This window comes from Arvicanthis niloticus, chromosome 4 (genome assembly GCF_011762505.2).
Source record: "Arvicanthis niloticus isolate mArvNil1 chromosome 4, mArvNil1.pat.X, whole genome shotgun sequence".
Lineage (NCBI taxonomy): Eukaryota > Metazoa > Chordata > Mammalia > Rodentia > Muridae > Arvicanthis > Arvicanthis niloticus.
In genome coordinates, this window is record NC_047661.1 from 69,491,843 (window position 1) to 69,510,059 (window position 18,217).

An 18,217-nucleotide genomic window follows, 5' to 3' on the forward strand; every position below is an offset into this window, starting at 1 on the left:
CGCGCACGTCAGCGTGCGCGCGCCTCCCCGCCACGAAACACTGCTCTTGAGTTCCGCGCGCCCGCCCCGCCCCCGCCCCGCCCCGTACGGCTCCGCCTCCATCACGTGACTCCAGTACGGCCTCTGCTTCCTCTTACTGGCGTAGTTCCGTGTCTCCGCACTCCCAGGTTCCTTTGCAGACGTAAGTCACGTGGCGGGGGGTGGGACGGGACTGTCCTATGCTTACCTAGCGCCCCTAGCCACCATGTTTGCTGGCGGACTCTAGATTGGGTTTTCACCGAAAACCATATGGAAATGGCCGGAGACCTCCAGGAAACCTAGGTGTCCTGGCTTCGGCTGAGCCTGGGCTAACGCGCGAGCGCGGCGGGACTATCCTAGCAGGTGTTCCCGGAGAGAGGCGATGGCGTCTAGTAGTAACTGGCTGTCTGGAGTGAATGTCGTGCTTGTGATGGCGTACGGGAGCCTGGTGAGGAGATCCCCATTCTATTCCTCTTGTGGGGTTTGTCCCGAGTCCGGACCCTCCTCCTGAACCATTCTCTGTCTTCGTGCTTCAGCCACTTAACTTGCTTTGCTTCTGGACTTTCGAATTGTACCCGTAGACTGCCTGAGATCTTTTAAGGCAAAGCTGCCTGCTCCTGAGTAAGAACTCTGTCCTCTTAAATTCTAGGGCCCAGATTAACATGCCTCCCTGCTACTAGCCCCAGACCCACCTCCAGCCTTAGTAACCTGGCTTCACCCCAATGCATCCAGCTCTGAAAGCCTAAACCCAGGGATTTTGAAAGTGAACATTTTTTTAAATTATTGTTGTTACTAAAAATGGTTCTAATCTTTTGGGGCAGGTATTCGTACTGCTGTTTATTTTTGTGAAGAGACAAATCATGCGCTTTGCAATGAAATCTAGAAGGGGACCCCATGTCCCCGTGGGACACAATGCCCCCAAGGTAGGTCATTAGAGTGCAAGATAAACCTGGGTCTTTGGCACAAGGAGATTACTCTGACTTTAAAAGATGACTTTTATTTATATACTTACTTTCATTTTCCCCTCCACAAACGAAGCTCTAACTGCCCGAGGACTGAGCACTTGCTCACTGCTGCTCCACAGCATGTACCGTAAGATTTAAACCAATTCAGGTGTAAAATGTCTCTCATCCTCAAATTACCAAATGTTTCATGTTGCTTTAGTTTAAGCATGATGTTGGGAATAGTTACAGTTCGTTCCAGAGTTGTGTGAATGGTTGCCTTTGCAGAATTTTAAAGATGCCCTTCCCATTGTGCTTGCTTAGAATGCAGTAGACTCTGGGGTTAATCCCTGACACTACAAAGAGGAAGGGGTGGGGCAGGAATCACCTAGTTCCACCTTTCAAGGCAAGCCTAAAACCAAAGAAATTACCTCACAACTTTTTAAGTTTGTTACTGTTATTTGTTTTGTATTTTGAGACATATTGAACTCACTATTGTAACTCAAGATGGCTCTCTCACCATGCAACCTCAAAGCAGCCCTCTTGCCTGAACAGTACAAGTGCTGAGATTACCAAGATAATGTGCCACATCAGACTGCATCTAAAAATTATCATGCTGGGCATGGTGGAACATACCCTTAATCCCAGCACTCTGGAGGCAGAAACAGGTGGATCTCTGAGCCCAACCAGGTCTACAAAGCTAGTTCAGGACAGTTGGGGCTATGTAGAGAAACTTGGACATGAAAAACCAAAAAATAAAATTAAAAGTAGTAAATAACCTAGTAGTGTCTTAACTTTCTCAAGTGCTTTCCTTTTCTTGGCTTTAAGGAAAATGTCTTCTAATGAAACTTTTTCTATTGAGAAACCTGTTGGGATATGTAACTACCATCTGACATTAAAACTTAGGTTTCAAGGCTGGGCAGTTGGGGCATATGCCTTTAATCCTAGCACTCAGGAGGCGAAGACAGGAGGATCTGTGATTTCGTCTAGGCCAGGCTGGTGTACAGAGTGAGTTCTAGGACAGTTAAGGAGGGCTCCACAAAGAAAACCTGTCTGAAAATACAAAAACAACAACAAAAAAAAAAAAACCAAAAATGCATACGTTTCAAATAGCCATCTCAAACCTAATATATGTAAGTCAGGAATCTTTGTGTGTGTGCATGTGTACACCTATGTGTAGGTAGGTATGCATGCAGTGTGTGTTTGTTTGGAAGCTATACTGTGTCATATTCTGTTTTCTCAGTTGCTCTCCACCTTAATTTTAGAGACAGGGTTTCTACTAAGCTTGGAGTTTGCCAATTTCACTATACTGCCTGGCCTCCTGTCCCCATCTCCTTTGAAGTCTTTTTGTTGGTAGTTGGTGTTTTTCCAACTTGATCTCCTGTATTTCTGACTAGCTAGATATGTAGGTAAATATGACATTGAACTTACCTTCCTGCTTTCAGTTCCACAGTGCCAAGGTTGTAAGCATGCACCACCATTCCTGGTTTATGTGGTGCTGGAGATTGAACCCAGGAACCTCATGCATGCTAGACAGTTGTTTTACCAACTGAGATAGCATCCCATTGCCATCCCCATCGTGCTTTTACTTTTAATAAGACACCAACTTCCTTTTCTAAGACTCTCCCCATTACCAGCCTAAGGCTCTATTGACTGAATTTCATAACTTTGCACATACTGTCACTGACTAACAATGGTCTTCACTTGGCTCTCTTACTCATTCCTTTTTGGCTTTTGAGACTAGAATCTGTTATAGCCCAGGCTGGCCTCTAGAACACAAAGTTGGCCATGAATTCCTGATCTCCCACTTCTTTGTCTTGACTGCTGGAATCACAGGCATAAATTGAAATACCCAGCTCCTTAGTTTAGATGGTAGCTAAAAAGTTATTGTCCTAAAGAGAAGAGTGTCTATTACATGCTTTTACTTGGTTTGTTTTGTGTTTGTTTGTTTGTCTTTTCTTCTTTGGAGACAGGTTTCTCTATGTAGCATGGCTAGCCTGGAACTCACTTTGTAGACCAGGCTGTCCTAAAAAATCAGCCTGCCTCTGTCTCCTGAGTACTTGGATAAAAGGTAGGTATTGCCACACCCTACAAATATTACCTTGAATTTTTCATTGCAGCATTGTCACAGTTTGTTGAGTATGTTGGTTAAAATGTGCTTTCTTTTTCGATAGACTATAAGTTCCAGGATTTCTGACACTTTGGTTGGAGGTGTATCTCAATAATAGCTCACACAGTGACACACCTAGGCCAAACTTCCTAATAGTGCCATTTCCTGGGCCAAGCATATACAAACCTCACCATTCTTTGGTTTTTCTCTGTTTTATATTAGTTTATATGCTCTAAGCTCTTTACAACTTATTGGTAAATAGAATACAAGATAGTGATGATGTATTCTTTTCTCTGAATGCACAGGACTTAAAAGAGGAGATCGATATTCGACTCTCCAGGGTTCAGGATATCAAGTATGAACCCCAGCTCCTTGCAGATGATGATACCAGACTACTGCAGCTGGAAACTCAGGGGAGTCAAAGTATGTGACAAACTCCTGAAGGACGTTTCACTGAGGAGACCCACAGCTTTACAATTTTTCTATTAGAAGTTTTAAAGCCTATAACAAAACTCTGTGGTCCTAAGATATATGCTAGATACAAGGAGGCAGTTTATTAATTCACTGTAATCTTGGAATATTTGGAGAGTGATCACTGAGATTAGTCTTTTTCTCAATAGGTTGCTACAACTATCTATACAGGATGAAAGCTCTAGATGCCATCCGTGCCTCTGGTAAGTTAGCTGATAAGGCACACCCTAGAATCTAAACCTGTGGAACAGAATGATGAGCCATTTCTTGTTAGGGTTTATTTTGAGAGTACTATATTAAAAGAAATCACTTTGGGTATCCAGGTGTGGTGACACATGCCTTTAATCCCACAGCTCAGGAGTCAGAGGCAGGCAGTTAAAGGCCAGCCTTATCTACTAAGGAAGTTCTAGGACATCCAGGGCTGGCTACACAGAGAGATCCTCTCTCAGAGATAAATCACCTCTGTCTTACTTTTTGTCCATCTGTCTTTTCTTGTTTGTTTGGATTTTCTTGGTTGGTTGGTTGGTTGGTTGGTTGGTTTTTTTGAAACAGGATTTCTTTGTGTATCCAGGCTGACCTCACACTCACGAGGTCACCTGCCCCCGAGTCCATGGGTTTATATGTACTGTTTGTGTGCAGGAGGCCAAAAGAAGCAATCAGATCCTTTGGATCTGGAATTCTGGGTATTTACGTGGTTTTGGTTGTTGTTGTTTTTTTTTGTTTTGTTTTGTTTTGGGTTTTTTTGTTTTTGTTTTTGTTTTTCGAGACAGGGTTTCTCTGTGTAGCCCTGGCTGTCCTGGAACTCAGAAATCCACCTGGCTCTGCCTACCAAGTGCTGGGATTAAAGGCGTGTGCCACCACCACCCGGCTAGTTACCTGTTTTTGACTTTGGGGTAGGGGGTGTATTTTCTTCACTTGCTTGCTTGCCTTTCCCCCCACCCCCCAAGGGTTTTGTGTTGTGGACATTGTGGGAGTTTTTTGGCTTTTTGTTTGGGTTTTTTTGGTTTGTTTTTGAGACAGATTCTTGCTATGTAGCTCAAACAGGTCTTGAATTGAGCATCCTTCTGCCTTAGCCTCCGGAATGTTGGGATTATCGGTTTGTGCTACTACACTACACCTAGCACTTGATTTTGTTTTTTAAAGCTCTTCTCACTCTCGCAGGCCTGGAGAAATGGCTCAGTGGTTAAGAGCACTGACTGCCTGAGTTCCAATTCCCAGCAACCGCATGGTGGCTCACAACCATCTTTAATAGGATCTGGTGCCTTCTTCTGGTGTGTCTGAAGACAGCTACAGTGTACTCATAAATAAAATCTTAAGGAAAAAAAAAGTTCTTTTCCTGAAACCTTTAGCTTCATAAGTTGAGTGATGATAAATGTTTTTTCTCAAAAGAAATTGGAAAATGTAGCATCCACTTTTTCAGTAAGTCCAAGGGAGATGGACAGTAGCACAATATAAAAAGGATGTTGATGCCAGGCAGTGGTGGCGCACGCCTTTAATCTGGGAGGCAGAGGCAGGTGGATTTCTGAGTTCGAGGCCAGCCTGGTCTATAGAGTGAGTTCCAGGACAGCCAGGGCTATACAGAGAAACCCTGTCTCGAAAAGACCAAAAAAAAAAGGATGTTGATGCTGTCATATATAATTGGCATAGAGCTCAGAGTTATATAGCCACTACTCAAATAACCTCTTGGGCATAACTATGTATCTCTGATCTTAACTCTATTAGAAATGTTTTTCAACTCATTGATGTCATGAGACACAGTCTTTTTATTAGTGAATATTAACTTTACAAAACAGGGTTGCTTGGTGATAATTACTACTGTTTCTAAGTTTGGAAAATTAACTAGAAAAAAAAAGGAGCAGGGAGCAGAGATGTCATTGTGCTGTTGTCTTCTCAGAGATCCCATTTCATGCTGAAGGCCGACACCCCTGTTCTTTAATGGGTAAGAATTTCCGCTCCTACTTGCTAGATCTGCGAAACACTAGCACTCCTTTCAAGGGTGTTCGAAAGGCCCTCATTGATACCCTCCTGGATGGATACGAGACAGCCCGCTATGGGACAGGGGTAAGTTGGACTATTGGACTATTTAGTTCAAGGAACTAAAAGGATGAAATGCTTCTGAAAAAGAGATTGATGTTTTTTTCCTCTCTGTTTCCTAAGGTCTTTGGCCAGAGTGAGTACTTGCGATATCAGGAGGCCTTAAGTGAGCTGGCCACTGTGTGAGTATGGTGGGGACCTCAAAGAGGGCTAGTTAGACATAGATGTACAGTAAGGAGAAAAATCACAAGGTCTAGGCCAGCCCAGGCTGTATCTAAATAAATAAACAAACAGAAGTATAGAAGAATACAGAAGTGCTAGACTGTTCTCATAAAAATTACCATGATTAAGAAGTGGACATTTTGATCTATAAGCTTTCAAGAGAAACTTCTACTTTGTATGCATATCTTGGGGTTTATTCTTGTTTTCGATTTTGTGTGTGTGTGTAACTAAAATGTAAATTGTCTGAGCATGGTGGTGCAGAACTTTACTCTCAACACTCAGTAGGAAGAGGTAGGCAAATCTCTAAATTAGATGGCAGCCTGGTCTACATAGACAGAACCTAGACAGCCAGGGCTACAAAGAGAAACTCTGTCTCAAAACACAAACGGCTTGGAGTGGAGTGATAGCTTGGGCTGAGAGCGCTAGCTGCTCTTACAGACAGCTGGGGTCCATCCTTACCAAATATGTGGTATCTTACAACCCTCTATAACTCCAGTTACAGTGGGATCTGATACCTTTTTTGGTTTCCATAAAGACTGGGCATGTATGCAGTGCACAGACAATCAATCAAGACATCCATACACTGTAAATAAAATATCAAAAATGGTATGGCTAGCAAAGGAATGACGTTTTTCAGCACTAAAGAACTCCTTCTGTTCTAGGGTTCTCCTCTTTGTACTTTGGTTCAATAAAAGAAAGAATTTTTTTTAACCATGTAAAGCAATGAATGTAAACTTGTCTTTAAAGAAAGAAAATCAATAGAAAGTCCATTTTTAAGCATTTCTTTATAAAAGACTCTGGCTGGTGAATGTTTTACAGTAGTTTCATTATGCCACTTTGGCAAATTGTGAATAGCCATGCACACTGAAAAAGGAAAACCGATCTAGAGTTAGTTTCCAGGGTCTGAGGATAGAATTCAGTTGGTAGAGTGCTTGCCAAACATGCACCAGCCAGAGCATGTGACACCAGCTTCTGACATCTTCAGGTTCCTGTACATATGTGGTACACATGAGCTTACAGGCACACACACACACACACAAATAAGAAATCATAAAAGAAGTTAGGGGCTGGAGAGTTGGCTCAGAGGTTAAGAGCACTGACTGCTCTTCCAAAGTTCTTGAGTTCAATTCCCAGCAACCACATGGTGGCTCACAACCATCTGTAATGAGATCTGGTGCTCTCTTTTGGCATACCATTGTGTATGCAGGCAGAATGCTGTATACATAATAATGAGTCTTTTAAAAAAAAGAAGAAGAAGTTAGGCAGGAAACCTGTTAAAAATTTACTTGAACTATAGATGCTGATTTCACTGTGATCTAAGTAGTCAAACCCAGGAAATATTAAAAGGTGCTTGCTGGGACCTTGGGAGAGAAGAAAGCTTTATTTAAAATAACCAACATAAACTTTAGTTTTGTAAGATGGAAAGCATTCTGAAGGTTAACCCTACAAAATTATGATTATACTTAACTATCAAAGTGTATACTTGAAAATAGTTAAGATACATTTGCAACTGGGCAGTGCTGGTACATGCTTTTAATCCCAGCACTCAGGAGGCAGAGGCAGATAGATCTCTTGAGTTCCAATGCCAGCCTGGCCTACAAGATTGAGTTCTAGGACAGCCAGGGCAACACAGAGAAAGCTTGTCTGGGAAACAAGGTTTATTACTGTGTATTTTATTAGATATTTTGTTACTTTAATTTTAGCTTTTTGAGATGCGGTCTTGTTCCGTACAATTCAAGACAATGATAATCTTGCCTTTGCTGTCATAAGCTTTAGGATTATTGGTATATGCTATCATACCTGGCTAGCTTTTTTTTTTTTTTTTTTTTTTTTCTGGTTTCTGGAAAGGTTTGGATAAGAATGGAAGAGTATAGGCTTTGACATGTGATAAATCTGTCTAGCTTTATGATACCATAAAAGTTAATTATTGGACTCTTGGTTCTTAACCTGCAAAGTCAGTGTTACAATACTGGAGATACTAAGGTGTTGGTAAATGAACTGTGGCAAGTCACCAAGTGCCATGTGTCTTATAATGTGGTATGTACCCAACAGTTGGACTTTATTTTTGATATGTCCTTCTCTTTGCACTGGGATGTTATTGACATACAGGTGTTAAGGAAGGCAGTCAGCAAAGTTACAAGCTTTCTGTGAGCAGAGCATAATAAAAGCTGGAGCCAGCTGGGCGGTGGTTGCGCACGTCTTTAATCCCAGCACTTGGAAGGCAGAGTCAGGCGGATTTCTGAGTTCCAGGACAGCCAGGGCTACACAGAGAAACCCTGTCTCGAAAAACAAAAACAAACAAACAAAAAAAATCTAGAGCCAGATGTAATGGCCCACTTGACTATACAGCCAGCCTCACCTGCATAAGAAGATCCTTTCTGTCCCTTCTCCCTCCCCACATCCCAAAAAAGAAAGGATTATGCTGGAAAGAAGTACTTAATAAAATTTAGTTTCTCTAATAATATAAATTATCAAGTGCTTTTATTGAGTTGTTTGGGCTTTGTGGGGTTTTTTAAGGGAGGGGGTCATGGTTTGTTTTGTAGTACATGGAGTTGGGGGAGACTTGCTATGTAGACCAGATTGGCCTTGAATTTGTGACATCCTCTGCCTCCTGAAATTACAGGTGTGTGCCGCCATACCTTGCTTAGTAACTGGTAAACTAGATTTTTTTTTTTTTTTTTTTTTTTTTTTTTTTTTTTTTTTTTTTTTTTTTTGCTGCATTTATGGGGTGGAATAATTTCTGAGTAATATCCTGGGATATTTTGTTTGTTTGTTTTTAAGTTTTGGTTATGTGTAAGTGTATGCAAAGATTCTGTCCTGGAGCTAGAATTACAAACACCTGACATGGTTGCTGGGCCTTGAAGTCTGGTCCTCTAGAGGAGCTCTTAACCACTGAGTCATCTCTCCAGCCCCTTTTCTGCTAGTTCTCATTTCGTCCATGCCTGCTATGTATTCTTCAGGGTCAAAGCACGAATTGGGAGTTCTCAGAGACAACACCAGTCAGCAGCCAAAGACCTAACTCAGTCACCTGAAATGTCGCCAACAACCATCCAGGTCACATACCTGCCCTCCAGTCAGAAGAGCAAACGCCCTAAGCACTTCCTGGAACTGAAGAGCTTTAAAGACAACTACAACACCCTAGAGAGCACTCTGTGATAGAGCTACATACGTGCCATCTGTGTGGCACTTGAGATATCTGGTTCTGCAGACCCGGACTTTATTGGCCAAAGCATTCTTACAGAACTGTGTCTAAAAGGCCATTCCCAACCCTTTCTTATATTGGCTAAGACCTCAGTATCTCCCATTAGCACTTCTGGATTTGAATTGAAATGTCATTCTTAACATTTCTGTTGAAGCTTCCTTGAAAATCTTCGCTTGATTTTGGCTGTAATTCACCTACCCTGTTCAGTGCTGTTTAATCCCAAAGATGTAATTTGAGGTGAGGTGTCTTCTGTGTCTACGCCATTGTACTCAACTGAATAGAAATATTTGGGTTTAGAGCATCTCAGATTTGATTGGTGGAAAGTCAGTCAGGACCTCATGGGGAAAGGAGATTGAGAATGTGGGTAGAATGTCCTCTGGAATTTTGGTGCTTCATTTAAACCAGGTGTATTGTGACATGAACATGACTTTCCTAAAGTGAAAGGATCTGTCCCCACCTTTACCTAATACTTAAGACAAGTAGAAAGGAACATTATGGCACTTGGCATAACCTATGCCAAAATGGTGAGACAATGTGAAGAAGTGATTTCCTCTCATGTCAGTGTATTAGTCTTAGTTTACAAAGTACTTAATAAAACTGACTACTATAAAACCACAAATCATTTCTTTAGAGTGGTCTTTAGAACTACAGGCATTTGATATGTGCTTACATTTCCCTTTCAGGACATAGGGCGTGGAGTGTCGATGCCAGAAACTGGTTGGACTGTGTATCTGGATCTAAACTACTGATAGTCTGAAATTCCAACAGAAGAAATCCTGAAATAGGGACTGTGTGGTTCATGCTTATAGCCTGGCCTTGTCACTAATAGAAAGCTGGAGAACCAGGATTCCCTTCAGGTCACTAGGGCAACAGGCCCATGTAACCAGTCATCTACCAGGACTAGGGTCATTGTTGAACGCGTAAATGTTGCTATGACTACTGAAACCTTGGTGACCAAACTAAACAGAAAGGAGAGCCTTACCAGTGTCCCCACACTTAGCATGTCTGAAGTAGATATGTCTTCGGAAAGAATGACAAAACTAGAAGAGGTATGAAGGGTTGGAAGGAGGTGGAGGAGTTGCCCTTGATATGTTTTCCAGGTTATTTTACCCAAAGTACAACATTCCTGAGAAAGGCCCTTGGAAGCGTAAGGGAGAGTCAGCAAAATACAGGAAACTGCTTCTGGAACAGAGTGGCTGTTCACATAAGTCCCCTCTGGCCCCTGTATTTTCTCTTCAGTCTATTCTGAGAGATGTGGAGCTTTCCCACTTGCCCCTAGGAAACTGATTACTTCATTCCTCAAACGTGGGTACTGGTGGTACGACTAGTAATCAGGGAGATGAACAGAACTCCCTTCTCTTGCAGAATTTGCAAAGAGCCGTGGCACTGAAGAAGACTGTCAACAGGTAATCCCTTTCCGTCTGCTCCATCAGTTGATCTTTTCTGCTCTCTTTTCTCACTTGCTTACCCAAGTACTTGGATGAGTGTGAGTCTGAGGCCAGCCTCAACTGCCTGTGACTGATACTCTCAACCACAAAAGGGAGGCCCAGTGTGGTGGTGGTTGCTCTTTAATTTCAACACTATGGGGCAGAGACAAGGGGCTGTTGAGTTTGTGCCCAGAATAGTCCACATAATTCTAGGGGATCAGGACTATATAGTGAAAAGCCTTTTAAAGGAGGGCAGTCACAGATCGCTCACTAATAGACTGCCTAGCTTGCACAGGACATGGGTTTATTTTCTAACAGATGGGGGCATCAGAAGTTCGGGATTGCCATGCAGAGGCAGGCAGATTTCTGAGTTCCAGGACAGCCTGGTCTACAGAGTGAGTTCCAGGACAGTCAGGGCTACATAGAGAAACCCTGTCCCCCCCCCCCCAAAAAAAAAGTAGTAGTAGTTCATGGTTAGCTACATTTTGAGTTGGAGCCCAGTGTGGGCTACATAAAAATGTTTTATTTTGTTTTTTAGCTGCTAAGCAGTGGTGGTGCGTGACTTTAAACCCAGCACTCTGGGTGCAGAGGGAGGGTATCTAGAGCTACACAGTGAAACCCTGTCTGAAAATAAAGGTTGGGGTGGGGGTGGGGGTAGGAACAATGAACTAAGACCCAGAACTAGGTGACACGACTGAGTTTCCTTCTCTGTGTACTATAACAGCTGATCTTTCTCTGACTCTATTCATGGTAAAGATTCAGTAACAGTGCACTTATATACTAGATTCTAAATCAGTTCAAAGCAGCCACCTTAGTAAGGGCTTGTCTTTGCTACTAACTCACCCGTTTAATTCCCACCTCTAAACCTGGGACAGGTGGCGGAATTTTCATATACACTGTATGTGGCAGATGACATTGGACCAACGGAGAAACCTATATGCTGTTCTAAGGATGAAGGATACTATGGATCAGGAATTAGCACTGTCCAACAAACAGCTACTGGTGGTGAGTCCTAGGAGGGCAACCTGGAGTCTTCCCCTTTTCTGCCCTGTGTTCCTGCTAGCCAGATATCAAACTACTCTCTTGACTTAACCATATCATTTGCCTCTCAGATTCTTTTTCATTATTTTATCAGAACATTACTTTAACATCAAATATCAAAGCTCTTTTTCGGTGATTATTTTTACATTTTCATTGTTTCATTGTACTCTTTTAGTTTGGGGTTATTAAAGCTTGTTTTCTTGGGTTTGTTGAGTTGGGTTTTGTTTGAAATAGGGTCTCACAATGCAGCCATAGCTGACCTGAAACTTGGTAAGTAGGCCAGGCTAGCCCTTCTGAACTCAAGAGCTCCACCTGCCTCTGTCTCCTGCATGTTGGGATTAAAATACACCACTACATCTAGCCAGGGGTTTTATTTTATGTATTTATTAAAACAATGTCTGGCTCTGCATCACAGGATGGCCTGGATCTTGCAGACATCAAGCCTCCCATATACTGGAATTATAGGTGTGTGTTCTTCCCACCCCTAACTGCAAGTGACACATTTCCAATTCCCAGTGCATCATAGTCTTTGCTGTTTTCATCCGGTGAGATCCTAAGCTGCTGCTTCTCCTGGGTGACAATTGTGATGTCACTCTTGTCACCTAGCAGATTTTCTAGTTCATGGTGAATTCTCAGCAGAATATTTGTTGAACAATGAGTCTTCGCCCAAGAGAAGGGAAGTTAGTTTGGCTTTCCCCTCCACTGATTTACATTTTCTTCTACTGCCTCCTTTTATGTCCCAGCATAAAAGTTCAAGTCCAACAGAACACAGGGTTGGGAAAGACATCCAGAGTCTGAGAAGAGGTGTTGAGGAGCCAACACCAAACACTTGATTGCCTTCCTTACCAGGTCCGTCAAGCTGCCTTACACGAGCTGTTTGAAAAGGAATATCAACAGTACCAGCGGGAACTCAATCGTATGGGCAAAGCTTTTTATGAGGAGAGACTCTGACAGCTGCTGAAACATTGTTCTTCCATCTCTGTGCCTGCCACCCAGCCTTCATTCTTTACCTTGAGCTTCCCAAAACACACCTGGACCTGGAACTTAAATCTCTTTTTCACTGTAAAGTCAACTTAAATGTTGCCTCTGGAAACAAGAGTGACACCTTGTGGTCAGTGTGGGATATTCACTGTTGTAAGGGGATAGTATGTACAGTGTCTGGATTTAAAAATCTGATTTGATTTAACAAATAAAGCTAGCTCTTAAAGGTTCAGATTTAGGCCACAGGATTTAGTGTTAGCCTTGAGTCTTGATTTGTTCTTGGCTGTGGGGAGCCGACAGAAGGCGGCTATCATCCTTGCAGCCATCTTGAGCCATATACCCTGACCAGAGACTTGATTGCATTAGCCTACAACAGCTGAGCACACTCTGATAACATCTTGCTTTAGATACCCAGGATTTTCCCTTGGGTGTGTGAGACTTAAAGGTGTGTGACTTAAGGGCGTGACTTAGAGATCGGATTTAGAGACAAGACCTAAGGGCATGATTAAAGGTATGACTTAGAGGCGTGGCTTAGAAGTGAGACAAAAAGGCGAGAGGCAGACATTAGAGAGGAACAGAGAATCAGACACTTCAGAGAGTACAACTTGGAGTTAGTAGGTATTTGGCACTTGGAGGAAGAACTTGGAATTAGACATTAGGCACTCAGCACTTGGAAGAAGAAATTTGGGACTTGGAGAGAAGAAGAGAGACTGAAGAATAAATGGGATTGAATCACACTCTGTCTGGTCTCCATTCCTCGAGTCTGTCCTCACTCTCTCTTGCTGAATCCCGACCCGCGGACCTGAGCAGCTTGGGGCAGTGCGGGCTAACAAGTTAGTCCCCAAGGCTTTTGGCAGTGCGGGTCCCAACATTGACAGAACGGTCCAAGACATTTGGGCCCCCAAGTGTCATAACTTTACTTCCTAGATTGTGGGCACTGCCTCAGACTTCAGTTTCACTGATCTTTCCTAAATTCGTGGACAAGTGGCATTAAGCATGTCTATTAATCTACAGGGACTGTGGTGCTTGAGTGTCAGGAGGCCCCAGTTTCTGTTTAGAAGTCATTTCATTATTGTGAAACCATGGATTAGCCTGAATTCCCACTCCTACTCTGCGAAACTGGGGACTCCAAACTCTAATCCCTCCAGGCAATGAAGCAGGTGTTAAGTATCAAGCAGTAGGTTTGAGGAGCTGGAAAAGGCATGTTCATTTTCAAGGTGTTTGACACTGAAAATCCTGATAGGTCACAAGGATACAAATGGCAGACCACCCCCCCTCCCCATTCCACAGCCCATAGCTGCCGTAAGAACATGTCCTCTAAAGTAATGGCTAATGTTTTAAACTCAGCTTCCATCAATAGTGCTGCTGCTCATCCATGCGTGCCTCAGGATCCTTTCCTCCCCTTAGCTTTGTGTGGCTGTCTCCGCTGCAAAGTCCACACTCTCATTCTCCCAGTCTGTCTCTAGCCTGTGTCCCTTATTAAAGCCTGTATTTTTCATTCAGCTGTCAGGAGCTACTACTACTTGTCCCTCCATATCCCACCCATGAAGACCGTGGAGAAACAAGCAGGATATGAAGAAAGGCACAGGCTTTAGGGTCACATATAGGTTCACAGTATCAACCTCATTCTTCTTCTGGAAAGGACAGATGCTCCTAGGAGTTTCGTCAGGATTAAATAAGCAGGTAGAGAGCACAAGCCCAGTGATTGGCGTAAAATATCTATATTTCCCTGTAACCCAGGCCCCATTTCTGTGGTCCTGTGGCTAATGCACATCCAGTTAAATGTTTTGTTTTTTTTTTTTTTTAAATCACATATTCTTTCCTCTCTGCCCTTTTTACTGCTGCTTCCTAATCCCTTGTCATTAGTAACTGGTTATGGATATTTTCATCAAATGAGTCAGAGCTCACAGGCTGGTGGGGAAAGCAGGCTTTGGATAGGGCTTAGAGGTGTAGCATGTGTTTTGTAGATGAAACCACAAAACACCACCTGCATTTTTACTGACAAGACTGACTGAATTTCCGTTCCTTCTGTCTGTTCCTGGCCTGTGTTAGTCTGGTCTATACCATCTTTGCCTCTTCAAGCTTTTCTCTGATCTGTCTCCCAGGCCACCTGCTTATTGACAGATAGTATGGCCTAGAGTTAATAGAATGGACAGATCTGTTTTTCAGTGTTGGCCTTGTCACACAGTTTGGCCTAGTGTAAGTTTTAATATTCTGAGGAAGGGGTGCTGGAGAAATGGCTCCGTGATTAGGAGCACTAGCTACTCTTGCAGAGAACCAAGATTCAATTCCTAACATCCACATGGTGACTCACAACTGTCTAGTTCCAGTTCCAGAGGATCCAGTGCCCTTTTCTGACCTTGTCGGGTACCAGACAAGCGCATGGTACACAGACATACAGATAAAACCCCATGCATATAAAATATTTTTAAATAATTTTAAATCTGAGTTTTGGTTACTTATTTATGAAATAAAACCAATCCCAACCTTATCGGTTACTGTGAGAATTAAATAAGATACCTAGAAGAAATCACACATAATACCTGATAGAAACAGATAGTCACAATGCTGTTAATAATCCCTATTCCATGGTACTTTCTTCCCTTATTTGTTTTTATTTTATTGGCTACATTCTTTATTTACATTTTAAATGTTATCCTCTTTCCCAGTTCCCCTCTCCCAACCCACCTATCCAATACTCCCTCCCCTGCTATGAGGGTGCTCTCCCACCCACCCAGTCCTGCCTCACTGCCCTCGAATTCCCCTACACTGGGGCATCAAGCCTTCACAGGACCAAGGGCCTTTCCACTCATTGATGTCCCACAAGTCCATCCTCTGCTACATAGGCAGCTGGAGCCATGGGTCCCTCCATGTGTACTCCACAGGAAGAACAATAACAACCACCCAGAGCTCCCAGGGACTAAATCACCAACCAAGGAGTACACATAGAAGGACTCTGGCTCTGCCCTTATTTCTACTCCACCACACTATTACCAACCTCTCCAGTTTCTCTCTTCCTTTGTTCGTTTGGACTCACTGGATGCCTCATCCAGTCTGCCTGGGTCTCTGACCTTGGCCTATTGCCTCAGGGCTCGTCAGTGCCAGGCCGGCTCCGTTATTGGCAGGTTGGCCCACTATAGCACTCATCTTCCATAACCCTGCCAATTCTGTGTGTGCTCAACACATCACTCAATTGTACTCCCACCATGCTGCTGCTGCTGTAGCTGATGTCACACCCTGGCCTTGTGACTCAGGACTTAGACCTACCTGAAATAGTTGCCTAAAAGGCACTTGCTACTAGGCCTGATGACCTGAGTTTAATCAAAGAACCCACATAAAGGACAGAACAGATTCCTGGAAGCTGTCCTCTGACCATCACATGGGCACCATAACACAACCACACAGAAATATGAATGTGTAATAAAAATAAAAGGAAAGCTAAAGTGCTTTTCGTCGGTGTGTTTCTTCCTAACTGTACCACCTGGAGTCTTCCTAGAGAGCTGCATCTTCCACACCAGTATTCCCAACCTTTCTCTCTCCCTATAGTTCCCCAAACACCAATGTCTTCAATTCTGTTTGGATTTGTTTTTGAGTCAAGTTTTCTCTATGTAGTCATGGTTATCCTAGAACCATGGCTGGTCTCGAACTCCAGAGATCCTCCTGCCTCTGCCTTCCAAATACTGCAATTACAGGTGTGCACCACCTCATCCAGCGAGTCTTCCATTTCTGCTTGTCTGCTTCCAGCCTCTCTTCTTTCTTTTTCCCATTGTGGCCAAGGCCCTCAGAAAGGAAAAATAGAACTTGAGAAATGAGGGGTAAAGGTAAATAGAGAGCAAGAATTATAAATATTCCACACACACACAGAGACTTTGGGAACTACAGAAGAGAAAAGACAATACCACAAGCACCTAACTTGGGACGTAGGCCCATTTATTAGTCATTCCCTGGAAGGCAAGTACCACACCCAGTTAATTGGAATTGATTAGGTGTTGGTGCACAGTATTGATTTAGATCAAAGTCACTATGAAGTTGGTGTGTGTGGGAGGGAGATGTCAGGATTAATGGGAACAAGGACACATGGAACACGCCTGGGGACTGATAGAGTGCTCTTCCACCCTGCTTGTCCTGTCACTCCCCAGCCCCCGTGCAGCTATAACTTGGGCTCCTTTTTGCCACAGTGAGTAAAACATCTGCCAAATGACACTCAACAGACACAATTCTCTCCAAGAAGGAGAGAGAGAGAGAGAGAAGAGAGAGAACCAGGTTGAATCCCTGTGAAGGAAGAGCCTTAGAGAAGCCAGCCCTGGAGCTCTGGTGATTTAAAAAAAAAAAAAAAAAAAAAAAGCTGTAGAAAGAAATGGGAATCCTGAGGGTTTCAGGCAGCCTCCTGACAGAAAGAGTTCCCTCTTGCTCTTGATCTAAAAGCCTTAGTTTCAATTCAGCCAGGAAGGAGAAGCTGAGCATCTGCTAGTCTGGAGGCCAGACTGAAGCTTGTGAGTGCAATAGGTTTTCTGTTCTGGACACCCAATGGCACCTTAAAGGAGGATGCTTTAAGGACATGAGGAGGAAACAAGGCACCAGATGGTGAAAGCAGCAGCACCACATTTCAGACGTTTCCTATGACTCCTGTTGACTAGAAGCTATGAAGTTGGAGTCCACTGAGAAGATTGAGCAGTCTCATGGGAGAAAAGAAATCTGGGAAGGTTAGAAGTTTGGTTGGAAAGGGGAAAGCAGAGGAGATGCAACCCCTAACCGTACCTCCCGGAAAGCCCTGGGCAGCTGAGATGGCATCGAAGAAGGGCAGGTGGCAAAGCTGTTGAGGAGCTGCTGACATGCTGATCCTCTGGAAGCTGGTGCTGTCACACAACAGGGAGAAGCAGCTTCGCATGGGAGCTTTGGGAAATGGTAAGTACGCGGATGTGAAGCCCTGCCCAGTGTTCTTGCTTTACAAAAACATGATCTAGCACACACTGAATATAGTAGAAGAGGGGTTGTGGTGGGGACAGCATGAAGGGCAGATAACCAAGATTATATTTGGAGAGTGAAAGACCAAGGGTCAGTGCCTTTGAAGATGGGTTTCCTCCTGTACATGGTTAGGCTCTGGTTTGTCTCCCCTGACCTTTCTTCACAGTGAGGGGAGGGGCAGATCACTACCAAAGTTTGCCTGCCTGCTTCTGTGTGATATGTTTGATATTGGGTTGTTAAATTATGAACCAACTAAATGTCAAGCATATTCTCACAGCAGTGAGGAAACTTGGCACCACCTCCTTTGCTCCTTCAGGCCCTAGGGCTTTGAGACTCTTGTTTGTCTGTCTGTTTTGTTTGTTTTTTGAGACAGGGTCTTTCTATATAGCCCTGGTGGTCCTGGAGCTCACCATATAGACTAGGCTGGCCTCAAACTTACAGAAATCCTCTTGCCTCTGCCTCTGCCTCCTGACTACTGAGATTAAAGGCATGCCACCACACCCAGTGTCTGTTGTTTTTTGTTCCTTTTTTGTTTTTCTTAAAATCTTGGTGATGGAGCCCAAGGCCTCACAGATGCTAGGCAAATACTCTACCACTGAGTTATAGCCCCAGGTTGTTATTTTTTATTTGATATAGATAGATAGATAGGTAGATAGATAGATAGATAGATAGATAGACACACTGTCACTGTCTTCAGACACACCAGAAGAGGAAATCAGACCATCATTATAGATGGTTGTGAGCCACCATGTGGTTGCAGAAATTGAACTCAGGACCTCTAGAAGAGCAGTCAGTGCTCTTAACT

At 43.4% G+C, this 18,217-nt stretch overlaps 2 protein-coding genes across 4 annotated transcripts; both read left to right on the forward strand.

Annotated features, from left to right (window-relative positions):
• The first annotated feature begins 180 nt into the window (after positions 1–180).
• On the forward strand, positions 181–9,617 carry Ltap1 (lipid transport auxiliary protein 1). Of its 2 annotated transcripts, XM_034499672.2 has the most exons (7): positions 181–466; positions 840–941; positions 3,375–3,492; positions 3,690–3,743; positions 5,435–5,601; positions 5,698–5,756; positions 8,757–9,617. In XM_034499672.2, the coding sequence occupies exons 1-7, from the start codon at positions 401–403 to the stop codon at positions 8,950–8,952; spliced, it is 762 nt and encodes a 253-aa protein (XP_034355563.1). In that variant the 5' UTR covers positions 181–400; the 3' UTR covers positions 8,953–9,617. The 2 variants fall into 2 exon arrangements, with proteins under 2 accessions (XP_034355563.1, XP_076788913.1); XM_076932798.1 differs by lacking the exons at positions 181–466; positions 3,375–3,492; positions 3,690–3,743.
• Cfap141 (cilia and flagella associated protein 141) lies at positions 9,093–13,184 on the forward strand. 2 transcript variants are annotated; one of them, XM_076932799.1, is made up of 6 exons: positions 9,093–9,235; positions 9,682–10,047; positions 10,364–10,404; positions 11,301–11,430; positions 11,882–11,931; positions 12,316–13,184. In XM_076932799.1, exons 2-6 carry the CDS (start codon positions 9,931–9,933, stop codon positions 12,425–12,427), a joined length of 450 nt encoding a protein of 149 aa, XP_076788914.1. In that variant the 5' UTR covers positions 9,093–9,235; positions 9,682–9,930; the 3' UTR covers positions 12,428–13,184. The 2 variants fall into 2 exon arrangements, with proteins under 2 accessions (XP_076788914.1, XP_034355564.1); XM_034499673.2 differs by lacking the exon at positions 11,882–11,931.
• The last annotated feature ends 5,033 nt before the right edge of the window (positions 13,185–18,217 follow it).